Genomic DNA, 26,582 nt, shown 5'->3' with positions numbered 1-26,582 from the left:
GCTTCGAGCACCCGCCGCACGCTGTGGTTCTGCTTCCATTTCGCTGGGACTAAAATCTTTGTCCAGATCTGAATTGACCCCACGGGGGTCACCAACATATGCACCCCAGGGGCCAGGCAGAAGGGGGGCCAGCGCAGCTCTCCCCGGGGTCGGGCAGGAGCAGCCCCGCTGTCCTTTGCTGTCACTCGCAGACTCCCCAGTCCCCGCTAACGGTGGGGATGGACCCCAGCAGAGCCTTGCTGCTCCCATCCGAGCTGTCGGCGTTGCACCAGTGCTTCGAGCTTGCGGTGGCTCAGAAAACCCGTGGCAGCCCTCCTCCTCCTCCCTCGCATCCCGATGGATCTGCCTTTGCTCCGATGGATCCTGCAGGGAGCGAAGGGAAGAGCAAAGAGCAGCAGGGACACGGTCAGCCGTCGCCTGTCCCTTCTTGCCACCGCTGCTGCCGGAGCAGCTTCAGCTCTCGGAAACCTCCCCATTTTATAGGGGAGGAGAAATGCCCTTCCCTGCTACCTGCACCTATCTAATCTTCTCGCTGCACTCGGCCTGTGTCAATATTTTGACACAAAGCACAGAGGAGTTTGTGTCCTTTCTCTGGTGAAATGACAGAGCTATTAATATATCTGCTAATGAGCTCCAATGATAAAGAGCTTCTAATAAACAAGTTTGGATCCCGGGAAAGACCAGTGTTCCCTATCCCCTTCAGCCACAGACCACGATTCCTGATACTCTGGCTGTTGTTTTACCTGACTGAATAGCCCCGCTTCAGGATTTAGGGGTCATTTGGATGTCATGGCTAACCTAATCTGGCCTCATATTCCCACTCTGACTTAACCACAAGGACTTTGTTAAACCTCATCCAGCTGCAAGGAAGATTAGTGTCTTCCCACATGCACCTCTGATGAGGTTTCCCAATGCCCAGCAAGAGGGACAGAGGTGGGGACCGACCGGCCCCGCGGCTTTATCCTCAGCTGGACGGAGCTATCGCTTCAGCCCTGCAAGTACCAGCAGCAGCAGGAGACAGGACAGCACGTCCCCGCGGTCGCTGCAAGGTCACCACAAACTGCAAGCAAAGCAACGTCCACCGCCACCGGCTAACTCTATATTTGCCTGCGTAGGTGCTGGTGAGCATCCCCCGAAGTGACGTAGTGCAGCCTGGCAGCGAGCGACGGCTGGAGGAGGAGGAAGCTGTACCGCCCCGTTAGGGTCACGGTGTTTTCAGACGTGCACCAGCGCCTGATGGCACGGAGCAGAACTGGCTTTTTGGGGAATCCCTCGGGGAACTCCTGTCCCTGGGGCTGTGGTTGGCGTTTAAGACCAACCCCGGTGACCTTTCGGTGTCCCGATGCCCTGGGACACCCCGTGCGTGTGCTTCTCACCTGCAAAGCAAAGCCCTTGCAGGAATCAGGCTCAGGACACTCATTCTGGCCTTGTCCCTCATTGAGGACAAGGAAGACAGAAGCGGGGTGCAGGCAGGCCCAAAGGCAGCAGCTGGGATTTGGGGGACGGCAGCTGCCCGATTTCCAACGCACAACGTCGGCAGCCCCCAGCTGGGTTGCACAAGCCTTGCAGAGGGGACGGGGCTGGGCTGTGGGACATCTTCATACCCAAGGGCTCGGAAGCTGGACTGCACCCGGCTGCAGGAGCTACCCCGGGCACCAGCATGGGGAAGGACTGGTCATTCCCGTCCCTGCGCCCATCGGGCTGTGAGCTGAGCTGCAGCTCGGAGCCTGCTGTGCTCATCACAGCCACCCCCAAGCTCAATAATTCACTATAGGTGAAGGCTGAGACTCAGTCCCACAGCCATTAGGAGTCGACAGCGTGTCGTACCCCTTTGCAAGAAACATAAATACATCGACTTTAGATTTGAAGCAGCCCAGGGACAGCTTCCCCGCCGCTTTCCCCGTGCTGACCCTGCGGAAATCTGCTGAGGAGTTTATCACAGCGCATACCTTGCTGGAGAAAGAGCGGCCGAGACACATCAGTCCGCACTCAGTCATCACTCAACAAACTCAGAAGGTCAGAGATGATCTGGGATGCGAGGGTTTATTTGTAACAGGAGACTGTGAGAACGCACACAGAAATCTCGGAGGGACAGGGAGCCGTGCAGGCACGTAAAGGAACATAAAGGTCCATAGGAACCCCGTAGCACTCCAGCAATTCTGGCTAAGGTGTGTTTGGCCAGGAGAGGGGCTGGATTTCGCTGCTCTGCTCCTCTACGCCGAGGCGGCGAAGCCAACACGGTTGTTGGCCATGTCAAAGATGGTGTAATACTCCTTGAGGAAGACATCACCCAAGATCCAGAGCGGCTGCCCGTTCGGGGAAGGCACGTAGGTGGCCTCAATCGCAAGAGTGCAGTAGCCGTTGCTCTGTAAGGGGGGAATAACAGGGAGTCAGAGCCTCAGACAAGCACCAGGACCCTGCCAGCTGGGCTGCAGGGAGGGAGAGCATTGCTACTTGTCAAGAAGCACAAGGTCCTTTCCTGGCCCTCAAGGACTCAGCAGGATGAAGCTGCTCAGCTAATACATACGTTGGAGACGTAGGCAGAGGGGTAGAGTGGGAGCTGAGCTCCGTTGATGACGAAGGTGATGGCAGGCATGTTTTGGATATTATTGCAGTCAACTGCATACTGTGGAGAGAGGGTGAAGAGGAGGTTATGGCTGGAACAGCACCGACTGCGAGAGGAGAGATACCCCGCTACGTGGGGTAACACGCGCTTTGTCCCCTGGCAGTGCCACATCACCTCCCTGACATGCCTGCAGTCTCTAGATGCCACGTGAGTTTTGCAGGATCCGGTCAAGCCCATGGCTCACTCGCAAGCCTCCCCGCTGCTCCGTGCGCACCCCCAGATCGTCCCCTGCACTTACACCATAGCTGGTCGCCTGGGCACCCACGGCCCGAAGGAAGCTGTCGATGTAGTTCTCGGGCACCGTCAGCAGGAACGTCCCCGTGTCCACGGTAGCCTGGCAGCCCTGGCTGCACCAGCCGGTTGCTGACTGTCCGATAGCAAACCTGAGAGGAGAACAGGGAGAAGGATGTCACTTTAAGCACCCACTGGCAACTAAACCCGTCTCGGCTGGATCTATAAGTCTGGGATGCTCTGAAAAGCAGCGCCTGACCCCTGCCTGGAGCCCGTGCCTGCTGCAATAGCTGCAGCTTCACCTGGAGGACAGCTGTACCACCCTCATTGCATGAGCCGCCCGGGTGGATCATGCCCATCAGGTACAAACACAACTCACTCGTCAATCGCGACCTGCCAGTAAAGCTCCTGGGTCACCGGTGCCCATACAATGTCCCCATAGAAGAGCTGAGTGTCAATTCCTCCAAGAATGAGCTCTCCCCCATAGTACTTGGTGGGTTGGCTGCAAAGACAGAGTTACAGCAGCAGAGATGGGTAAATCGGCGCGATACGTGTGGGCTAGCGAGGGACAAATTCACAAGGAACCCGCATGGGGACAGGCGGAGGGACACCGGTGCACATAGGATGTGCAGAGGGCCCCAGCAGGTTTTTACCGAGAGAAGTAGAAGCTGAAGACGGGCTGGGTGAGCTGGTTCTGCTGCAGCATGCCCTGCAGCGCGGTGGGCGTCCCTCCCACCGCCAGCGAGGGGTAGGCCATTCCCAGGATCCCATCAAACTCGGCATAGTAGAAAGGCTCGGTTGGCTCGTTCGTGCTGAGCCCGAACTCCTGGTTTGTGACCGTGATGTTCTGGATCTGGAGGGGAAGGGGACGCCAGGTCAGCCTGCGCGCTTAGGCAAACCCGAGCAGCCGTCGCGTGGGATGACTGATGCTCTGAAAGCCCAAAGAGCACACTGCGGGGTCATAGCTGGTGAAAACATCACCAGGCAGCTGGGAAAATTAGCAGGAATTGGGTTAAAACTAAGTAAAAATCCAGCTGGGTACCTGACGGTGGCAATAACCACTTTATATTGGTTCTGCCCATCTCAGGCCCTGGTTTGCCCATCTTGGTTACGTGAGACATGAGATCTGCCCTCGGGCTGTCCCCCAGGCTCCTTCCATGGGGGCACCCAGCTGGTGCTGGGGTCACAGCACCCAGGAAGACAAGGATGGCATGGGGCGCATTTACCCTCAGCGTGTCGTAGCCCAGCACCACCGAGAGCGCGCCGCTGCCGTAGGAGATGGTGTAGGACTGGCCGTTGTAGACGAAGGTGGAGGAGTCGCTGGGCTGGAATGCCGCGTGATTGACTGCGTGAGAGAGAAGAGGGCAAAGCTCCTGGGCACGCGCTCGCCTGGCCCCGGTGGGATTTCACCGCCGGTCGCTCTGCCAGGATAGTGCCTGGGAAAGCGGCTTCCCTGGCAGGCAGCAAGTCGTGAAGAGTGGAATGGGCAGTTCCTCTGCTTAGTGGTTATCCCTAAGGCAGGGTTTGCATCCCACTTTTGCCTGCATCCCTCTCGAGGGAACAGCTATTGTGATCACAACCACATCAGCTACCCAGCAATCCCCGTCGCTCTCCCGCCGGCAGCGAGTTACATCGCATGAGGGATTACATCTCTGCCGGGGAGCGGGACATCAGCTCCACGATTCGTAGCTTTGCTCTCCCCTCCGCCTGGCCACGAAAGGTCAGGCGCAACCACCGAGATTTCTGTGCTCTGGGGACACCCACGATGGCTTTAGCGATTTGGCCATCTTCATTAGCCAGGCACATAAGGGCGGAGAGCTCTGTATTTCCCAAGCAAGGCACCAGCGGGTACCAGGGAGCAGCCATCCCAGAGCAGGGTGCCGGGATCGTTTTTGGTCTGGCATCACCATTTCCCCCACGCGCTCGGACTACGCCGTGCCGGGGAGCTCTGTGCAACGCGGGTGCCGTACTCACAGCATGCCGCCGTCTGGCAGTAGGTGGAGGGCACCCACAGGTTGGAGGAACCGGTGTCGAAGAGCACCAAAAAGTTTTGCGGGGGGGTCCCGATGCTGATCTCCCCGAAGTAGAAGGACTGCAAACGAGAGACACGTTATCTCCGTTGGGCACAGAGTCAGGGACAGACCAGGCTTTCGCCTCCCAGCCCCGTGCCGGCATCCCGGCGCTTTGCAGGGTGCCAGGGAATGCTCAGGCTCGCTCTTGCAAGTCACAAAGTAGGCAGGAACGGACTGAACTCTCACCTTGCTTTTTCTCCCCAAAGACGTAATATTAAACACTTAATTTCTTATGCCTTTTGTTACATATAGAAAAGCATTGCTTTTCATTGCTGGGGGAAAACTTTTCTAAAGTTTAAAACAGAAGCTTAAAAAAAGCAATCTCTCACTCCTGGAGGCTCAGGGGTGAACAGATCGCTCCGGCAAGTGGGAAGGCAGAGGGGGTGTACGGAGAGGCAGCGAGAGGGGAACCTGGGGTACTCACATCCAGGTAGTTGGTTATCGGCTCATACACAACGTAGTTGTCACCGAAGTCGTATTTCTTAGCTGGATCATATTTAATTTTCTTCAGGTAGTCCTCCAGCACTCCAGCCTCCCTCATTTTCTCCCGTATAGACTTGGCTTTCTTCAGTTTGATTCTGCACAGAGAAAAAAGAAAAAATAAAAAAAACCAAAATATAGCAGGAAATCAGGAGAAGATTTGGGCATTTTCAAACAATCAGTTCTCCGGGCTCCTTCGAACCCTGCCACGATGGGAGCCCTCTGCTCGGCTGCCTTGTACCTCCCCAGGGGCTGCCCTCCCAGTGAGGGATGCAGCCTGGACTCGGACCACGACGGTCTGTGGAGCTGCAGGAGGCTGGAGTTACACCCGGTTCGGCTCGGTCAGCATCCTCGGGGACGCAGCGCAGCCCGTGCAGGTTACAGCTGCAGCCGGTCTCTGTTACCTACCCTCCTCCCGCTGCAGCGGCTGCTGCAGGACACCCACCTCACCAGCCCCTCCGAGAGCTGGAGACACAGCAGGGCCAGGACGAGCCACTTCATGGTGCAGGAGTTGTCCACCGGTCCGCACGCACCCTCTCGGAGACCACAGCAGATGGGTCGAGCTGCCCAGACTCCCCGCTTTTATACCAGGAAGCAGTGACCCCCGCTTATCTACTGACCTCCATTTTCCATTACCACCACGCGCACCCCCAGCTTCAAGGGTTTCTTTGTATTTTGGGCCACGGGGGTTTGAGGAGTTTGTGTCCTTAGTGAGGCGCTGAGGTGAGAATAGAGCGACACACGTCTTCGATAGCAAGATCAATGTGTTACCATCCAATAAGAGGCCAGCTCTTATCGCGGCAAAGAGAGGAGTGACCCAAACGTCCCCGTTGTGGGGCGTTACCTGTGTTCGTCAAAACCTGTTCAAACCTTTTCCCAAAACAAAAGCGCTCACAGCTCTTGGCGCAGGATGGAAACTTTTATCTACTGTTCTTCCGCCCGGCCAGCCCAGCCACCCACCTGCGGGGACCTTCTGGTGTGGAGGAGGGATGGCTGCTGGCGTGGAAGCTTTTCCAGGGCACGGTGCAAAGAGCTGGAGCCGGCTGCTCTGGTCCCCCTGTCCCGGGAGCTCATTGAGCCCATGAGGTTTCTTCTCCTGCATTCTCGTAGGTGGTTTCCAGCACTGTTCTGCCTTTTGGCCCATCCTTCTCTGCTTCTTCATCTGGTCTGTCCTTCTCCACCTCTTCATCAGCCTCCCAGTCCTTCGCCATCCTCTCTTCCAGGTATAGCTGGTTTCCATATGTCATACACTTCAATTCTGCTTCTGCTCTCCTACTATTTTGGGCAGAAAACACATATTTTGGACAGAAATCACATATTTTTCCTTTTTTTTTTTTTTTTTTTTTTTTATTTTGTGGAACAACTGCTTCCCTTTCCGTCCTGCATTAAAAGGCAGGCGCTGTGCCTCCCTGCATGGGGAGGTTTAACCCTCCCGTGGAGGAAGCCCTCGGGGCCAGCCAAGCCACAGCTTCACCCACCGGCTCCTTGCACCAGCCCAGAAAGTCAGGAAATTTCTTGTTTGCTTTTTTTTGTGTGGGAAAAAAAAAAAAAAAAGAACCACAAACACAGACCTCCCAAACTGCCAACAAACACCCAAACAGACCAAAACGTTTTTAGTTATAACCTAAATATTTTCTAGCAAACGGACCAAGATGTGTTTGGGTATAACCTAAACATTTTCTAGCAAATGGACCAAAATGATTTCAGTTATAAATATAAATATTTTCTAGACCTCCTCTGGCACCCCTTGCGTCCCCGCTCTGAGCAGCCTGGCTCTTCGCAGCGAGGAAATCGCGCTCCCCGTCATCCGCCGATAGCCCCGCGTCGCTATCGCTGCGCTCATCCCGTGTCAACGCTCTGCACAGATTTTACTCCCTCGGGAGCACCGGGGAGTGTGTGTCCTTTGCTGGATATTGAGACTATAATAAAGCAATTATCTTGTTTGCTAGCAGGATTGATAGAAAGATCAACTTATTAAGATTGGATAAAAAGCAAATTCTGGCTGAAAGCAAAGAGCAGTTATCAAAACGTCAATATACCGAGTGTTATCTGCAGGTCCCCACGGGGACTCAGCCTTGCCAAAAGACAAAGGAATGAGGTGCCCTCTACAGCACACACAAACACATTCTACTTTTGGCACTTCTTGACCAAAGCTAGACAGCACTTGTTTGCCGAGACATTTAGTCTAACGGGAAGCAAGGATTTACAGTTTCTAACATCAGAGATCCCGTGTCCCTACGTGGAGCAGGACTCGGCCAACAGCACCCATGCCACTCCAAGGCAGGACTTCTCCTCGGGGCCAAGCTCTGGGCGTTTCTCCTCCTTTGCTTTCAGTTTCTTTTCTGTGTTGCTGCAATGGCCCAGCCCACACGCAAACAGCTCCAGCCCAGGGAACCCCGTCTCTCCCAGATGAGGACGGATCCCCTTTGCATCCCACGGCCAACTCCGCCACCTCTCCCGGGACGCTGCGGCGGGGCAAAACCAGCACACGAGATGAGCCGTGAGCAGCAGCTGTCCTGGCCATCCGGAGGGCTTAAGCACTTTCAACATGAGCCAACAAATCCTGTTAAACCAACAGCCGCTGCAGAGGTGGGCACCATCCCCCAGAAGCCGGTAGCTCTCGACAGAGCGTTTCGCAAGATTAGGAACGGGCTCTAAAGTGGGATCCAGCCTCCCTCATGACCCGAAGACCTCTCCTGCCTGTAGACAGCACTCCCAGAGCCATCAGGGGACAGAAACCTTTCCAAAAACATTGCCATCACCCTGAATTTCCTAGTCTGCTCTAGGCTCTGCTCTACCCGTGGCAAAAACACAGAGAAGTGACTGGTCCCAACTCCAGGATAATTTACCACCCCGGTTCCTCCACCTCTGCCCCAGACACAAGCTTTTGCTATTTACCTCAACAAACGGTAGCACAGAACTTAATAAACGTGAATACGGGACTGCCAGGAGCTTCCCCTGCTCATTAAAGCCTGTTGCTGTCATAAGCACCACGTCAGCTAAAACCCTTCCTGAAGGTGCTGAATCCCATCGGCGTTAACGCTCTCCCCCTTGATAATTTAAACAGTCTTGCTCTATGCGATTAATTTAAAATAGCTATATAGACTTCGCCTGGAGCACAACTGCTCTCTGCTTGGGTTCTCCAACCAAGAAAAGCCGATGGTGGGAGCTGCAATGGCACGGGTACGTCCGAAGCAGCTGTGTTTATGAACTGCACACAAGCACACGTATCCTTTACTCAGTGCTGCACGAGCTGGTTTTAGTGTTTTATTTCCAAAACAGAGATTATAGTACACAGATGAACAGCTTCCATCCACGTTAAAATAAATATTCCTCCTTTCCTACGCAACCATGAGAATGGTTCCTGAAATAAAGAGCTAGGCTCTAGGTCTAACATTTAAATTCCCAAACCAGGGCAAGGATCAGCCACTTCATGATGACCTTCTCTTGCGGGCAGTTTCCAAAGAGACCTCCGGTCACCCTGCTCAGTCCCAGACCCCAAGCTGATGCTGGAGCTCTACGTCACCTCCTTATACACCCCAAAACGGTCCCCACCTCCCTGCATCAGTGTCCACTCATGTCCCTGAAGTTGAGAGATGCACCCATCACAAGAGATTTTCCCACAATGCTAAGGACTATCCTGAAAACTCCAAGTCAAATCCCAGTGGCAAATGCCATGCTATTTTCAAGTTCTTTTTGATAGGACTATCAAAGTCTTCCTAGAAAGATAAATGAAAAATGTTTCATTGTGTTTTCCTGGGATGGGATGGAAATAACAGCATGGGTTTATCATCAGTTGTGTTATCTCCTCCGTTTCCCTTCCATTTCTTACCTCCAGCATTTTAGGAAGTTATGGAACGACCCTGAAGGAAAGAAACACACGGGTTTGGGTTGGGAAGCCACCACACATGAAGGCACGCTCACTTAGGAAGGCACAGATGGCCCTATTAGCTGTTCTTCAGTCAATTCCTGCTGGGGATGAGTTTTCAGGGGCAATTTTATAAGCCAAGGGATTAAACTGTGCATGTTACCGCACGATTAGCTCTCACTTGCTGTAGAGTTTGAAAAAACAAGCAAATCAACTCTTTGCACAGAGCGATGGCAGACAACCCATGGAAAGGCCCCAGTGCTTAGAGCAGATCAGCACAGCCAGGAAGAGTGAAGTTCAACATTGGCAAAAGCACCTCATTCCCACCAGCCCCCAAATTCCACCGCTCCAAACTGTTAGCTTAAATTACCCATAGTGGAAACAGCATGTCTTAAAGGGTAGGTAGTCCAGAGACCATGAATATTCTTGCTATGCTCAGCCCACATTCACAGTACACATCGATTTCCAAGGCAACTTCATGATTTCCTCCTGATGCTCAGCTCAATAGAAATCTGGTCTACACTCTCATGACCAACTCATGTTGGTCCAACATGACCAACATGGTCATGACCATCTCATGTTGGTCATGTCATCTCATCTCATGTCAGTGATGGCTCTGCCCCAAAGAGAGTCACCATGAAAGAGTCAGAGGTTTCAGGGCCTCAGCTCCTGTATCACATGGGCCAGAGAGCCTCATCCAAACATTTGTGTGAGTTCAGCTTCCAGCTCATGGAATTGGCCTGCAATGACATCCCCACGGGTCACCAGCCAACAGAGAGGGAAAGGCGTCTGTCTCTGCGTACATGTTTCTCTTCATTTATTTTTTTAAGCCTATCGCAGTGAGACTAGCCAGGTGGAAGACAGCAACCGTTGCTCCAGGTAGAACACATAAGGACATAGACATTATTCCTTCAGGGGAGGGAGACCTGGAAAACAAAGGCTGCAAGAAGTCCAGCTGGAATTGCGTGAGGACAATGGGTGATGGTTGGCCTGGCTTTCAATTTTAAATAAAAAGTAAAGTTCACTTTGAAACGTGACAGTTGTCTCTCTGCACCACACACAAAAGACAGGACCACCGGATAATCATCATACTCCGTTTATTCTGTATACATCCGTAGTGCGCATTAACGTAAGACATGAGCACTCCTCAGGCCACATAGCACTGCTGTTGTTCTTCACCTCTAAGGTTACACCCGGATGAGATATAAAGAGGGACGGAATGGATATCCATAGAAACAACCTGAAGAAGCAATTACACAGCAAGATCAACCCCTCTGGTCAGAGCAACCGAATCCCCGGTGGCCAGAACCCCGAAGCACCTTTGCTTTTCTGCCGCATCAGAAATGTTCAGTATCAAAGACACCAGTACGAGTAACAACACGGAGAATCGCATGGGAGGAGAGCTTGAGATAACACAGACGCATCTGGGCCTTTCAACTGTAAAATCACATTCACTTACGGAAGAAAAACAAAGTAGATCCCTTCTTTACAATTAGCCTTTTCCAGACCCTGGCCTGTAATTGCCAACTTCAAAGCTCTCAGGAGTTCCACTAATGTATTCACCTTTGGTCCTCTTCGGTAACAGGAATCTAAACCTGTTCTGCTACCTGTGTGCGGCATTTCAAGACAAGCCAAGTTTGGGGGAAAGACAAACTTCCCAGAAAGACTGATGGCAGCCTTCCCAGAAGCTGAATTTAGGCAATGCGTTCGTTAACGATCATTTGTTAATGATACTTCACAGTCAAGATACCACCCGAGAGGGCTGAGCAGCATCACGCGGAGGGACAGAGGAAAGACTTTGGGAGAAAACGGCTGAGAGAACAGACAGCTGTAATACCAAGCCCTGGTTTAGTTTTTCTCCCAGGGAACGTCATGGCTTAGGTAATAAAAATAACAATACTTTAGTCATAACTAACGCATTCGAGTCTCTTTGCAGAAATATTGATCCTTTAACCCTCACAATCCAGCCTCTCCTTTGCCATCCTCTCCCTGTAAGGCAGGTACAGCTCACAGATATTCCAACCTCCTTCCCCGGGGGAAAAGCACGCACATAAAATGGGTCAAAAGAAAAAACAAATCAAAAAACCCTCCCACAATAAAAGACAACTGAGCGCCGGGAGAAGCTGTATTCCTACCAAGAGGTTCTTAGGAAAGGGAAGGGTAAAAGATCTATTTATGCATTCACCAGGGAAGAAATATCAGGGGAAGAAGTCTGATTGATTAACTCAAAACTCAAACAAGAACCACTTAAAAAGGTTAAGACAGTCGAATTCTCTCTGCATAGCACATGGCTGCTTACCAAGTCATCCCTTGAGCTTCAATCTCACAAGCAGAGGAAGGAGACCAGCGAAGATGCAACGCAGTCCCCAGCCAGCACTACACAAACCTGCTCTGCAGCAAAGGACCCAAGCCAACAGCTAAGCTCGTGCTGCCAGGTCTTCGCCATTACCCAGCATAGCTTCATTTTGCTTCAGAACCAAAGAAAGTCTCAGCAAACCCAACAGCTGACTGAACACAGCTCCCTTTCCCAAGTTACCAAGTCACGACAAAACCTCACGGCGAACCATCCACCTTGCAGAAGCAAGCTTGGGAGAGTAAGAGATCTCACAGCTTCAAGGTCTAACTCCAGAGCAGGTTTCAGATGTACACGTGCTCATTCGTTTCCTCCTGGCCAACTGCGTGGCATCAGTTGGATGCGCAGAGCCCTGGCTGAATCCTTCTGAACTCAAAACCAGATTTATGGATGCAGCCACAAAGGGTGAGGTATTCTGCTCCATGGAGGTGATCTTCGCTGTGGGGGACATTCCATGGTTGGAGGGACAGGAGGAATCACTGGGTATCCCTAGTTTAGTTTCCCATCCAAGTAAGCATGCCCATGAATATTAGCATGCATCCGTCAGGAAAGTCCAGCAAACTTGTATGTAAGGCTCAAAGCAAAAATCTGTGAGATCCATCTTTACAAAGACACAACATAGTGCATAAAGATTATTTTCAACCGAAAGACGACAGTAACAAGGAGAGACTCCAGAGGGTTATCAGAAGGGATCCCTCCTGCCCATCACCCAAATCAAAGAACTGAAGGAATGAGAAAATGCCAGCTCAGATGTCCTCCTCGCCTTTCAACCCGATACTGGTTTCTCCTCCAAAACCATCTCAAGCGTGGCCACTAGAGGAAGCTGCGACACTGGCGAGCACCGCTCGGGCTGTAACACAGGGAGAAATCCAGACCAGTGACATTTCTGCTCCCGGTGTCCCGAACCTCGGTGTTCAAACACCACTCCGGTCTTTCCTTGCACTTTCACACCACCTGCAAAATTGAGTATGAAGAAGTTCGCAAAGGGTCCTGGCTACTTAATGCGGACATTGCTCTTGTGAAGTTTTCCAGAAAAGCAAAAAAAAAAAAAGCGAGAAAATCACTGGGACGTGAACCCGACGTGCACGCTGAAAGCCATAAATGACAACTGGTTCCCTGGCTGCCTGCATGGCGTTTCCCATTTAATTGCTTTAACATTAAACAAACCCACTGCAAATAATGAGCTGTGACCGGCTTTTCATTCCCAAAGCTTTCTGGGGAGCTTGCAATACCACCCGAGCGAAGGCCGCTGAGCCAGCAGTGCTGTTCCCCGACCCACGGCCACCAGGGAGGACACAACGGGACGTGAAGCAGAGGACGGTGCAGCAGGACACCCACCAGATCACTGTGCACTGAAAGCAGCAGATGCAGCCAGCATCAGCTCCACGTTTCGTCACCTTTAAGGTCAAGGAAATTCTTCTCCTCCTTCTTTGAATAGGTGCAGCATCCTCCACTATAAATGGGATAAGGGATGCCGTCAGGGAACAGCAATAACGTATCTGCTACATGCGGACATCGCTATTGACGGCAGTCGCCTTGTCATTACTGCTTTCAGTGTCCTTGGGAGGTAGGGGAGCATCGGATTCACCAAAGAGGAAAGGGAGGCACAAGTCGGACAACCCAGTTTGTCTGGAGGACGTGAAAGTCAGCAGTTCAAAAGGTCAAAGCCAGCTTTCCCAAAGCCAAGCTAATTTCGAGCCACCTAAATGGGACCGCAGCCGGGGCTCGCTGGGAGCCCAGCCTTTCTGAGGACCCACCAGCACCGGTGTGCTTTCCCTGATCCCTGGAGCTCACAATATCTACAGACCTTCACACCAGCCCCATCCCACCCATCGGGGACACGGGGCCAGGCTGGTGGCCACAGGGAGCACCCCAGCAGCAGCCCAGCCCTCACCTGCCTTCTCCCAAGACACAAGCTGCCACCCAACAGCATCTTCCCTTGCATTTAACCAACCTGCAAACCTCCCGTGCGGGTGGGAAAGGGCCCACACCTCTTCCTCCATGTAAATGTAAAACATTTCATCCTTTTTTCCCTTTCTGGGAGGGAAGAGGGGAAGAAGTATTTTGCATTTCTCAGCTCAGGCAGTGGAAAGGCCGGTTCATACGGAGGCTCCCAGAGCATTGCCCTGTGCTGCCACGTGGGAGTTGCTAGTGCTGTCCCAGAGGGTGACACTTACAGCTTAGAAATTCTTTATTTAAATAGTTTATTTAAAGCTTAATGCAGTTAACTTTTTTATATATATATAAACAATTTCCTCTCTCACTTCCCTAAATGAAAGCTAGATTTAGGGGGATACATTACCTGTCGCCCCCCCCCCCCCCCTTCAAATAAAGTCATTTGGTATACATATAAAAATATATTACTTGGGTTTCCTTTCAGTTATAGATGACACAAGGGTTGGGGTGGAGAAAAGAATGGAAGACAAGCACAAGGACTTCCAAAAAAACCGGAAAAACCAGTGATTTTAAGCATGTGGTGTACTTTGAATTTATAGTGCAACAGCAAGGCAAGAAATGCATGTTCTGCCAACACAAGCATGGCATCACTCATACTTTTATCACTTTTTCTGAACTGCACGGCACGTGTCCTTGTTCCCAAAAGGGTCACATTTCAATATGACATTACAGCACCAAAACCAAAAAGGCTGAACTTCAAAAATCTGGAAATCAAGTTTCTGGACCTCAGAAGCAGGTTGCAGCAGCACGATCGGGTTCTCTCTTCTTTCACACCGGAGGCTCACTGACTTCGACATCGGAAAAACATAAGGGACAAGGAGAACACAGCAAGGTTTGGCAACGTTTCTGCTGGCAGCGGGACACCTCGCAGAGCACTGGATCTCTCAATTCCTATCCCAGGGAGGAAGATGAAGAAAACAGACAGCAGAAAGGTGGGACTCCAGAGTAACCAGAGCACTTCTGTCTCATTGAAACAGCTTATAATGGCAAAGAGTAATCCAGGGAGGAATTAAGCTGCAGCGTGTCACCATGTGGAGAGGGGTGGTGGAACATCCTGCAACGGAAGAGGAGCAGAGACCCTACACAGGACCTCACACAGAGGCTTGACAGCTCAGCCTAGACTCAGCCCTGGTGTCAAGAGAAAAATCCATATCAAAGGCCACAAATTTACCCAAGAGCAGAAATTTAGCCCTTCCAAGTCCATAGTTGTAGGAAACAAACTGCGCATTCACTCAAAACACCGATCAAATATTTCTCATGGATGCAGCCAGGCACGTGGCTTTGATACAACTCCCAGCTCAGCTGCCTGGCAGCTCTGCTCGCACTCCCACGTCTCCCGTACCGTTTCCCACCCACCCTGTGACAGTCAGTCCCAGTTAAAAAAATTTTTGATTCACAGCTGCTCTTTTCCCCAACTGCAGCTCAGCAAAGCCACCAACCTCTTCTGAGATCTGTCCCCCAGGCAGAAGGAGTGAGCCACAGTGAGTACACGTTTCATATTGGCACCAATTTTGGCACTTACCACTGGGATGCAAAAGAACATTTAATAAATAAGTAAACAAATAAATAAATCAACAACACTTCTGAACAGCCACCAAAAAGAACCCTTAAAAATCAAAACAGGGTACGGTACAATTGAAGTTTTCTATACCAAACCTCAAATCTCTCTCACAGTTGCGGTCTTCCCCTCCTCTTTTAGAGCAGGGTCTTTTCAGGAAATCAGGTTTCTGTGATCACAGTGTCTGTGCCCATGGCTGTCTGTTCTCCTCTATTAATTTCTAGAGTTGCCCAATTTAAATCAAATCTGAGAAAGGGACAGAAGTATAAAAAGCTTCTACGAGCTTCAAGAAAATAGGAGAAAGGAGCAAGCTGAGGGGGAAAAGACCGCAGCATGAGTTCCCAAGTCATCCGGGATCACTGAAACCCCAAGGCAAAACCCAACTTTGGAGTGGCCCAGCTGCAGAGCTCACCTGGAGTTGCAAGGCATGAAATCCACAGGAAACGGGCTTGGTTTGCAGTGGAGCTCCTAAAGCAACTTGCTTTTGGAAACATGCCTCCACCATGCTACTGCCCTGCCTCTGCAGCCAGGCTGTTGGCACTGCTCACGGAGCTGCCAGGCAATCGGGAGAGCTAACCCGATTTGAAGCTGTATCCACACAGTGCCGGTACTATTGCTGGCACCTTCTACCCCTCTCACCAGAAATTTAACCTTCAAACAGCATCGTCAAATTTCCCACAAGGCTTTAAAAACAAACTACATGGGAGAGACAGAGAGGGGAAGACAGACAGACAGACTAGCCTTAACATCAGCTGTAGGAGCCATCCCATAACACCAGGTAATGGGGTAAACAAGGAAGCAGAAGGCAATGGCGAATGGAAGTCACACCGGGCAATACACTGAAGGGCAGGTACCGAAGCCACGACACAGTGCTTGCACTTGGCGTTCCCCCTTTACAGAGGCAGGTCAGTGCTGTTATGTCGAGTTTTCCGCGAAGTCCCATCATCTCTCGGCAGGGCCCGTTGCAAACTGGACATGGCCGCTGTCTTTTTTAGGTCAATGACCGCGTAGGAGTCCGTCCGGCGGGCTTCGTGGGTGGCAGGAGGTGGGACACGGGGAACCGGTGGGTTCTGATGTCCCTTGCGCGGCTCAGCCTCCAGCTCCACCTGGATGTAGTTGAGCTGCCGCGGCTGCTCTGGACAGGGCCGGGGGAAGTCGAAGCTGAAGACGCTGGGCACACAGCTGCGACGAGGCTTTGGCAGGAAGCCGCTGCGCCGCTGGCCGCTGCCTCCGTGCAGCGCGGTGTTCTCCGAGTTCATGTAGTTCTGCAGGGGATCTTCTTCACCAGCCTCGGAGTAGCCGTTGGGGGAAGGCGTCAGCACGTCCCCGGCACCTGCGTCCTCCTCGCCCCGCCGGAGCGGCTGGCACTCCCACACCGGGGGCAGCGACGGCAAGTTCTCATAGTGCAGCAATGCCGTTCTGCGATGGGAGCAGCCGGGTAAGCCTGTGTCCTCCCGGGTGAGTTTCAAGCGCCCACCTCGACAGAGAGAGGAGGTGCTGGGGGGCAGCAAGCCGTTGATGTTCTCGTAGACACACTGGGGTGAAGGGCACTCCTCCTCGCACTCGTTGTTGTTGTTGTTGGGGGGGCAGAAGTGCGTCCTGCACTCCCGGTGGTGCCGACAAACGCGTCTGTAGTTGGATGTGGGACCTAACACGAACTTAACCTCCCCCGGCTGCAGAAAGACCTGGGGATTGCGGTCTTCGAGGGAGCAGCTGTGGTTCCTATGGGGGAAAGGAGGGTGGACTTCAGGCAAGGAGTGCATACAATGTCGGCCCCTCAGCTCCTGATCACCATTGGCCGTGTTGACGTAGGTGTGGGACTGCAAGGAGAGAAGCAGAGGGACAGTGAAAGGAGAAGAGAAGAGACAAGAGCAAGGCAGCTGTCAGCAGCTGAGAAACCCACAGGAATGGAAAATTCTTCGGTGGCTGACGAAGCGGGAGGAGTTGAAAACACTTTGGGAAGCCAAACACAAAGCCATTTCTGGATTTGTGGGCTGAAGGAGAAACAAAAAGGAGTCCAACTCCAGAAGATACACATCATCTATTTCACGCTCGATGCATATGGCACAAAGAACAAAAACCAAACCCACTTGCAAAATATTTCCTTGAGGGGCTTACACTGGTGATATTGCAGCACTCACCTACCTAGGCTTCTCTGATAATGGTTGAGACAAGCTGGATTTTGTAGGGAAAAATCTTGAATTCTAAAACTGAGAACAAAGAGCTGGACATCAAAAATAAAAATAAAAATAGTCTGGACTTGGGTACGCATCTGCACATCAGTTTAGGGATTGCAGTAATAGCTGACAGATAGGGCAGTGTGACTTGGACTCACAAGCTAAGTGCTGCTGTTAAATAATTGCCACGCAAATGCTGGTGGATTAAGGAAGCCAACTCAGTCAGCCTTGATAGAGTGCCCGTTCTAGTGAAGTGTCAGAGAGCAGAAGCCTCCAAGAGCAAAATGAAGCAAAAGAGGAAAAAAAGGATGACAAGGTATGAGGATCCCCTGAGCTTTGCTGGAGTAAGAGAAACCCGGAATTGCACAGGACTGCTAGCTAAACAAGCTGCTTGTTCATTGCTTGCAGACAGCAGAATTTAGGGCATCCAGGTTTACCTGCTCATCAGGCCCGATAAGGGCATGAGTAGAGTCTTCACCGACAGAGGAATGCCTCAGGCTGCTCACGGAGGGGTGGCGGGCTGCAGAGTATGATAGGGTTTCTCCAGGGAAGCTGTGAAATCCATTGGGAAATCCTGGGACAGTGTACCCCAGATCTGGGAGAGAATCAAGACAGGTAAGCATTAAAGCATTGGTTTGGTACAAAATAGAGTTAACTTCATTTTCACAGTAAGCTGTCCTCTTAAGTGCCCCCTGTAAGTCAGAATCAGCCTGTCTGGGGAAGATGCCTACCATGAAGTACCTAGTATAAATAAAAGGGCTAGGCCCTCTCGTTTAAATTTATTTAAGTCACTCCTAATGGAGACAGGAATCGAGCAAACCCGAATTCTTCCAATGTGGTTTCCTCTAGGAACCACCTGATCCTTGTAGATGCTACTTAAAAAGGCCACTTGGCAGCGGTCCAGACGAAAACCAACGGAAGGGTGACGACTCGGTTGACTATTTGAAGGGCTTTTTGTTGCAGTTTCCTTGGAAACAAAATACCACATCGCAGACGAGGGGGACCTTAAAATAAATATGCTCTATAGGGCACACGTGGACATAAAGATATGGGTTGGCAACACATGGGAGAGATCCACGGGCTGCAAAGGGCAGTTTCACCCGAGCAATTGCAGGCATCGCCCACGTCTCCGTGTTCCCCCCTCTTCTCCCCGGACACTGAAGGAGCCTTACTGTTGGGTGCCTGGGGGGTCCGGGAGAGCTCCCGCTCCGTGGGGTGACTGTTCCTGGTGATGACAACAGGCTCTTCCACTACGTTGATACTGTTACACTGCATCAGGTCCTGAAGCAGATTAAAGATCTCCTCTGCTCTGGAACACTTGAAGGCAAAAATCCCTGTACAGTAACGAAGAGGAGGGTCAGAAAAGCAAGAAAGGCATCCTGCTTTAACAAGAGTATATGTAATTCCCAGCTCTAAATGACCAGGCAATTCTGATTTCTTTCGCTGTGTTTAACACAATCAACCCCCTGCAACCCACAGCCACAGGAGAACAGCCAACAACTCGGTGGGTTATTGCATCAACAGAAATACAATGCCATGACTGCCATCTGACCAAATGGTGCATTATTACAAGAAAAATAGTGAGCACCCCAGTTATCTTAAGACGTTCAATCCCACACGAGCAGAGGTGTGAAAGGGACAGGCTAACCGGTCTCGTTTAATTTCTAATCTTCTATTTTAACTCACTCGGTACCCAGTCCGGTTCTCATTACCAGGGGAAAGTCTATCCAGTGACTGCATGAAGCTGAACTGGGCCCTGTGGAGTGTGCACGTGAGGGAGGGACAAGAACGTCATATTTCAAAAACGTATGGAATTAAACAGTGTCTCCCCAAACGAGCAGCCCAAACCAGAGCTGGTGTGCGCAGAGCTAACCAATCCCAAGCTGGCACGCACACACACGCACAAAAGCCATAGCAACGAGAACGGCATGGCAACAACGGCTGCTACCCCAAAGAATACGGTTTTAAACATTCTGGCCAAAAAAAAAAAAAAAAAAATAGCTATATCTGCCTTATATAAGGTGGGGAGCAGCATGAGGAAGGAGACCTCCAAATAAAATTAACTAAGCAGAAAAAAAGTCCTACAAGGAAGGGAGAAAACTCCTCAAAACACAACGCCATCCCTCTCATTTCTGTCTGCTTTAAGACTGAGGAGTAAGTATGTGTCTGCTAAAAATTTTGTAATATATGAAGAACAAATGGCTCCGCTTTATCCCCACTACCTGGACCTAAACAAAAAACAAAACACAGGGCAGAATTCTAATCACTGCGTCCTGCAAAAGGCAAAACAGAAACCGAAGACAAGCAATTCCCATCGCTGGCAACTGATAAACCCACGACTCCGGAAGAGGAAAACCCCACTTACATAAATATTAAAAAGGAGCATACGGCACTACAGATTTGCGCAGTGCTTTACACAGACACTGAACAGTCATGCAGAGTCCTTTTGGATATGAAGGAGTTTACAAACACATTAATAGAATGAGGAAACAAACTTTTTTTTCCCGGGGATGCAGATGCCAAGAAAATGTTCAGCACTTTAAAAGCAAGAGAGACAGACTGGTAAAGGAACTAACAGGCACCATTGTAAAATTGGAGTCTATTCCCAGCATTGCTGATGACTTGGCACGTACTCCTGGGTGACTCACTTCCCTTCTCTACGCACAGCATCCCCATGCACAAAATCAGTAAAACGTAAAACTCCTTTCCCCCTACGTTACAAAGTGCTGCCAGACACGAAATGCAAAGCATTAAGTAGAACTAGCACTAACCAAGGCAGAGCAAATGCACTGAGAAACATGAAGCATGCTCAAACAACTATTGCTACTGACGTGCGCTTGGCAGCTCTGCGGAATAAGCAAACCCCAAGAGGAACCTGCAAAAGGTGCAGGTGATGGCCTTAAGCGTTATCCCCGGAGTTAAAAAATGCTTAACAAAGCTTCAGTCTTGCAAAAAGCACTTTCTAGCTCCTAAGGAAAGAAGTCCAGCAACCTCTCCTACCACAGCTGTGCATCATTCGGTACCGAAGCTCAGAGCTGACAGCGTAACCAACATCCTCTCTGACATTAAATACGCCCCGTCCAATGCTCAAGCCTGCTTCACCAATTACCTCATGAGCGTCGATGCACTAGCAAAATGAGACCATTAGATTTATGCCCAGGTCCTGAGCCGTGATGTTGTTCTCATTAGCGTCTCAGTCAGGAGTATTAACTGTATGTGCATGCACACTCTGGTATTCTGGGGGAACAGAGGCTGCAAAAGAACCTGTTGATTCATTAGATGCAGGAATTTGGGAAGACACAAGCATCAGCTTACTCTGGCTGCCTGGGAACAGAAACCTCAGCAGTTCCTTCCTCCAGGAACCTCCACACTCACCCTGCCCTGTCTGGCAGCGACGACCGCTCTCGAAGGAGAAGAGGTTGGAGTCATAGCCATAGCGGCGCAAGCAGAGGTAGGGCCACCTGACAGCATCTCGCTTGTGAGTGTGCAAGATGAGCTCCGTCTGTGTCAGCTCCATAATCCCAGATCCCAGCTCGTTACCTTCATCGTCCACGTTCGTTACCTGCAGAGGCCACAGAGCTCACATCAGGAAACTCAGTGCACTGGTATCGAAAAAAGCCCACCCATGAAGACACTGTAATTCCTGTGGATTCCCCTTTCATTTACTGAGATGCCTTTTCTCAGCTGAGGGCATGAATTCATTGCTGGCAGAAGGCGCCAAGCCGGCAGCCCTGGAGACTGTGTGCTTGGCAGTTCAGCTGATGTGTCTCAGCACAGACACTGGAACACAGCCCTGAGCAATAAAAGGTTTCTCTCCAGTTCCCCATTTCCTTGCTCAGCTGAATCTCAGTGCAGAGGCAATTTCTACTGCAAATACAAACATATTTGCAGCAGAGGTTGCTTAAGGAAAGGAAAAAAAAAAACCCAACAAACCAAAACAGTAACATATTTGCAAATCTTATCAAGCAAAAGACTTCTCTGCAAGAGCAGAGGTTTTCTTTCCTTTCACGCCTGGAGTCCAATCCATGCTGGGCTCTGCGAGTAGTCAGTGCTGCCACAGACTCTCCGATGGGGATGAAGGTGCAATGCTTACCTTAAATTTGGTGGGATGGTTGTCTGGGATGCTGTCTCTGCACAGACAACTGCAGCAGCTCCCCATGACGTCAGCATAAGAGGTAATCCCTGGGGAGAGGGCGCAAAACAGAGGACAATCATGTTTTCGAACCAACTCTTCCCACCCTCTCCAAGCACGCAGCATTTACAGCCTGTATCCTCCGTGATCCCCCTGCACGTGGCCCAGCAGGTTTGGATCTCAAACTCTTCAATGTGTTCCTCGATTAATGGACACTGTACAATATAAGGCTCATTTAAAATAACAGCTTTCTTACCATTAGGCAATTGTTGGATTTTTTTTTGGAGGAGTGAGAAGAAATTCCCACTACTGTCCCTCTATCTCCTTCGGGACTTCATGGTAACCAGGTGTCAGAGTCACCTAAAACACAAGGGAAACTGTCCCATCTTCCACCTGACAAGGAGAATACAATTAAACAAATTAAAAAAACAGAGAAGATTAAAAAGCAGGGGGCGGGGGGGGGGTGTGTGTGACTGAAGTTCCCTCCAAATATCACAAGGAAGGCAGGTACACTTTTTGGTTTAACTACCTACCTGCATTTATATGAATATAGAAAATAATTCTGCACAGACCACTGCTGTAATTTCTGAAAAAAATATACAGCCTACAGCTGAAAAAAACTAAAAGTAAGAGGTATTTTACTTCTTGGCTTTGGGATCCTACACAGGAGTGGGGTTTATCAGAGCTCCTGTAGTTTAAATAAAACACAACAGTAATACTGAATGGCTGAGAGTGGTGGGGATACGAGGAATCACAGGCGTCTGCTGCTTAGGAATGTGAAGATACCTTCATTCCATGGAAGGTCCTTAGGGGTCAGAGAACCAGCAGCCTTTAAAGCAAGCGAACACAACAGCTTTTCTACTTTGGACTACGAAAAGTAACAAATGCCAGAAAACACAGAGACTCAGCTATCAGACAACAGTCAGCAAGCGCAAGTGTCGAGCAGGCAGGAGTTGCACGCACTAGTAGTGAGAAATACTGCTGTCTTTGATGCAAACGTAAAGGACTCCACATCCACTCCAGGGCAAGGGATTCAGCAGCAGATAACACGAGAGGATGCCATGTTTTATTTGGCGAGAACAGCTAACAATCTCTCCATCTGAGGCGTGAGAGAATAAAGCCATATGGATAACCAGCCTGGCACTAGAGCAGTAAATAAAATGAAAAGGTTATTGGAAACCTCGTACTCTGCCATGCCAGAATCTGCCTCACCAGTCACTCCAAATTAAACAATGAATCACGGAGTTGCATCTCCGTGCAAAACCACGTTGCACAGCTGCCCTCAGGCTCCCGCGCAGCGCAGAGCGGTGCGGAGGGAGGGGAAAAGCTGGCAGGGAGCTGACCAAGGGGTCCCATTTCATTTTTTACATCAAAACGGAACCTAAATTACCTTCCACTGCAACCCCATGCCTTAGCTTTGGCCCCATGCCTTTAGCTTTTGGGTAGAGAAGAATTCTCTACCACATCTGAACCCTGCAAAGTCCCCCAGAAGAGGAATGCTTCCTTTTGAGCAAGCTGGAGGAGCTCAGGCACAAATCAAGCCGGCTGCCGCCTGCCCTCTTGCACGTACCCGTCACCCCGAGCAGTAATAACACCACACGCTCCCTGTTCAACACCGCATCCTGCTCAGGCCATCCTATTTGTTTTTCTAGACTCAGTATGGATTCACTCCCCACTGACCTTACAGGCTTTGATCAATAATTTAGCAACAGATCCCGCTCCGTTTCATCTAATCTGGGCACTAGGGGCCTTGTCCTCTACTGTCTCTGCTCTCCCACTCCCATCTCATCAATTCCCTCAGTAAAAAAATAAAATCATGTAGAAAACATGTTACCTTTGCCCCCTCTTTCTTCTTTATTCCTCTCTCTCCCTCTGGTGCTCCCTCCACCTGCATCTGTCTAACCGGCAAGGGGATTAGGCTGGAGTGCTGTTGCCTATCCTGAACAGTTATTATGGTCAGAACTGAACAAACAAGGAAAAAAACATTGCGAGATCCCTGAACACTCCCTCGGGGCTTCCCGCTACTCCTCGCTGTTGAATATTTTAGTGGCATCCCTTTCACGCTGACACCGAGACTTTCAAGACTCCGGTCTCTTGCTCAGCGCTTTCGACACGCACCTTTCCGACGGCTGTTTGCCAGTTCATAGCCTTAACTAGTTGAACCAAACACTCTAACAGTACGATACGCTTCCCTGCGAGCAAGAGCACGTGCCTCCTAAGACCAGCAGCCCCATCGTCCCCTCCTGTCTCCCCACCTCCCAGGACCCAAACCTAAATCCTCCTCAAAGCCTTCGCAGCCCTCCTTGGCCCAGTCTCCAGACCGCAGCTCACCTCTCCCGATTCCGCAGCCGGGTCGTTCGCTCTCCTCCCAAACCCTCTGCCCCTACAGAGGCTCCGTCCGTACCCCCCAGCCTGCAGAAGACCCTTCGTGCCTCCACGCTCCTCCAAGCCCTTCTCCTAAACCCGTGCTGCAGAAGAGGGTCCACCTAATCCCAAAGGACGAGGGCACCCCGGCACCCACCGTGACGGCCCTGCGCAGGGGCACACGGATACCTCGCGTGGAAACACACACGGCCCCACACCAACCCACCCGTGACACGCAGCGACGGACCCCACCGCCCCCCCCCAGCAGCCACCAGCATGGGAGGGAGAAGAGGGGCTGCAGGGGAGCACCTCTGGGGCCAGGGGAGCCGCTGGCAAGGAGAAGGGGCTGGAGGGAGGAGGAAGGGGCCTGCACAGCCCGTGGGGACGGGGGGCATGGGGAAGGGACGAGTCCCGGGGGGGTAGCGAGGAAGGGGGTGCAAGGGGGCGGCTGGGGAGTGCGGGGGGGTGCGAGGGGACACCGGGGGACACGACGGGAAGGGGGGACGGGGAGGCAAGGGGGCGGAAGGGAGGCGGGGGGCAGTGCGGGCCGCGGGGGCAGGGGCCCCGGGCCGAGGCGCGGTGCCGGTGCCGAGGGAAGGCCCGGGCGCGGGTCGGTACCTGAGGCGCTGCCCGGCTCCGCCGTCCGGGAGCTGAGGCCCGGGCCCCCGCTGCCAGCCGGCCCCCGTCCCGTCCCGTCCCCTGCCCGGCCCGCCGGGTCCGGGCTCGGGCTCGGGGACCGGGTGCGGGGCGGGCCCCGCCAGCGCCGCGTCCCCCCAGCCCGGGCCGGGCCCGCCGGGAACAGCGAGTCCGCCGGCCGCCGCCTAGAGCGTCGCGGGCTGGGAGGACCCGGACCGGCAGGAGAGCGGCCGCCAGGGGGCGCGCTGGGTCCGCGGCGCCACTGCCGCGGGGGCGGGGCCAGGGAGGGGGCGTGGTCGGTGCGGGGGCGGGGCGAGCGCAGGGGTCTGGGGGGCCGGGGGGGTGCGATGAGAGGGCGGGGGGCAGCGAGGGGGCTGGGGACGGGGGTCCCGGGGGGACAGAGGGGGACAGAGAGGCAGGAGGTTTTATTGGGGGGATCAGTGGAGGGGGATTGGGGGGGTCTGAGGCAGGAGAGGGTGCTGGGGGGTCAGTGGAGGGGGATTGGGGGGCTCTGGAGCATCAATGGAGGGGGATTGGGAGGGTTTGGGGGGTGCTGGGGGGTCAGTGGAGGGGGATTGGGGGGCTCTGGAGCATCAATGGAGGGGGATTGGGAGGGTCTAGGGGGTGCTGAGGGGTCAGCGGAGGGGGATTGAGGGGTCTGGGGCAGGGGGGGGTGCTGGGGGGTGCACTCTGCACCCAGCCGCCCCCGTTCGCAGCATCCCTGCGCACCGCCCACCCCAGTTCCACCAGTATCAGGGCACTAAACCAGCACAGTCAATGGCAGCTTGGTGCTGCTGTCCTGCAGGCAGCTGCACCCCCAGACCACCTCGACAGGCGCCCAATTGCTCGCAGTCGGGCTGCCTGGGGTCCCGACTCAGCCCCAGCCCTCCTGATGTGATGTGATGTGATGTGATGTGATGTGATAAATAAAAAGGGCCGCAGCCAGCGTTTGGCCTCGGACGAGGCACGGCTTCCCGGCCGGGAACGTGCGGGGTCTCCGGGAGGGTTCAGGGCACATGCGAGGGGGCTGCTCTGCACGCAGGACAGCAGGGAGGCCACGAGGAGAGTTAGGCTGGGCTGCAGATTTTACAAGTGTCGTTTTTACGCTCGCAAGTTTCACAATTGCGATCGCTCTGCAATTACAATCCCACCCGCGCTGTCACAGCGCGGAGCTGTCGGACATCAGCCACGGCTTCGGAGGGGTGGTGGGGGCTGCCGGCTCTTCAGCTGCGACATGTGAGCGCTCCCGGTCTGCTCCAGCGCCGAGTCACCGAGCCGTGCCTCTGCAGCCCTGCCCTTTCTGTGGAGATGCTGCTGGCCGCACGCCGGTCACGCCGCGGTGCTTTGGCAGCAGGGAAGCCCGTCGGGCCAGCGTCCTGCCAGTCACACGTGATGTGTCGCAGGTGCACGCTCGCCCGGCGCCCATGGGGGACCTCTTGGCATTTCCAGGGCGGTGGCTTCGGTGGAGCGGCGGCTGGTCCCACCTCGGAAAGCCTCGAGTGACCCATCTGTCGAGTCTGAGTCCCTGTGCCCGGCTGGTCTCTTAACGAGGACTTTGCCCATTAATCTTTCCACCGTGCAGAGGGACAGTGGAGCGTGGGGAGCGCAGGCAGCAGCCGCTTCGCAGCTCCGGCTGGGAGCTGGCAGTGGGGAGGAGGGGGGACCCACCACCACCCAGTGGTACAAAGTCCATAGCAGCAAACGGGTCAAGATAAAGCTGCAGAGACCAACCTCCCACCAAAGCCAAACAGCAGATTAACTTCCCTGGCGCAGATCTGAGACCTTAAAGGGTCCCTGGGGAATTGCAGCGCTGGCTCGACAGCCCGGATGGGACCCCTCTGCGGGGAAGCGGAGAGCAGCAGCCTGTGGAGATGCTCGCCTGCTCCTTCTCCCTTTCCTCCTGCTCCTTTCTCTGCCCAGGTGATTTTGCAGAGATATAAACCACCAGTGAGCAGTGCAATAACTCGTGCACCAACACCGCCCTGCACGGCCTCTCCCAGCGGTGCCACCGGCTTGCCTGGAGCCTGGCCACCTCCTCTGACAAATTACCATCACTACAGGTTTAGACTGCAATCCTGACCCTGGTGCCAGAGACCTACATGATGCACAAGCCTCCTGCACCCCTCCAT

The 26,582-nt window shown here is 52.6% G+C and overlaps 2 protein-coding genes across 7 annotated transcripts; both read right to left on the bottom strand.

The window, feature by feature from the left end:
• Positions 1-2,213: 2,213 nt before the first annotated feature.
• On the bottom strand, positions 2,214-5,922 carry LOC142419027 (pepsin B-like). Its single transcript, XM_075521599.1, has 9 exons — positions 5,855-5,922; positions 5,354-5,507; positions 4,832-4,949; positions 4,084-4,202; positions 3,511-3,710; positions 3,237-3,359; positions 2,865-3,009; positions 2,528-2,626; positions 2,214-2,366 (listed from the first exon to the last, which is right to left on the bottom strand). The coding sequence occupies exons 1-9, from the start codon at positions 5,908-5,910 to the stop codon at positions 2,214-2,216; spliced, it is 1,167 nt and encodes a 388-aa protein (XP_075377714.1). The 5' UTR covers positions 5,911-5,922.
• A 6,569-nt stretch (positions 5,923-12,491) lies between these two features.
• FRS3 (fibroblast growth factor receptor substrate 3) lies at positions 12,492-24,658 on the bottom strand. Of its 6 annotated transcripts, none has more exons than XM_075521621.1 (7): positions 24,436-24,658; positions 21,710-21,846; positions 21,415-21,503; positions 20,697-20,883; positions 18,494-18,655; positions 17,759-17,916; positions 12,493-16,964 (listed from the first exon to the last, which is right to left on the bottom strand). In XM_075521621.1, the coding sequence occupies exons 3-7, from the start codon at positions 21,478-21,480 to the stop codon at positions 16,038-16,040; spliced, it is 1,500 nt and encodes a 499-aa protein (XP_075377736.1). In that variant the 5' UTR covers positions 21,481-21,503; positions 21,710-21,846; positions 24,436-24,658; the 3' UTR covers positions 12,493-16,037. The 6 variants fall into 6 exon arrangements, with proteins under 6 accessions (XP_075377742.1, XP_075377736.1, XP_075377739.1 ...); XM_075521624.1 differs by having other exon boundaries at positions 21,710-21,813; XM_075521625.1 differs by lacking the exon at positions 24,436-24,658 and adding an exon at positions 23,858-23,876 and having other exon boundaries at positions 21,710-21,813.
• Positions 24,659-26,582: the final 1,924 nt, after the last annotated feature.

Source organism: Mycteria americana, chromosome 20 (assembly GCF_035582795.1).
Source record: "Mycteria americana isolate JAX WOST 10 ecotype Jacksonville Zoo and Gardens chromosome 20, USCA_MyAme_1.0, whole genome shotgun sequence".
In the NCBI taxonomy this organism is placed as follows: domain Eukaryota; kingdom Metazoa; phylum Chordata; class Aves; order Ciconiiformes; family Ciconiidae; genus Mycteria; species Mycteria americana.
Note: the sequence above shows the minus strand (reverse complement) of the source record. Positions and strands in the feature narration are given on the sequence as shown.

Excerpts from the sequence above, each read along its gene's own strand:
- FRS3 (XM_075521621.1), bottom strand. The coding sequence starts at position 21,480 with ATGGGGAGCTGCTGCAGTTGTCTGTGCAGAGACAGCATCCCAGACAAC. Across the intron at positions 20,884-21,414 it reads ACCATCCCACCAAATTTAAG|GTAACGAACGTGGACGATGA; the intron begins GTAAGCATTGCA and ends TGGCCTCTGCAG. Across the intron at positions 18,656-20,696 it reads TCGCTGCCAGACAGGGCAGG|GGATTTTTGCCTTCAAGTGT; the intron begins GTGAGTGTGGAG and ends GTTACTGTACAG.
- LOC142419027 (XM_075521599.1), bottom strand. The coding sequence starts at position 5,910 with ATGAAGTGGCTCGTCCTGGCCCTGCTGTGTCTCCAGCTCTCGGAGGGG. Across the intron at positions 3,711-4,083 it reads TGGGCTACGACACGCTGAGG|ATCCAGAACATCACGGTCAC; the intron begins GTAAATGCGCCC and ends CTTCCCCTCCAG. Across the intron at positions 3,010-3,236 it reads TGGCAGGTCGCGATTGACGA|GTTTGCTATCGGACAGTCAG; the intron begins GTGAGTTGTGTT and ends TTCTCCTCTCAG.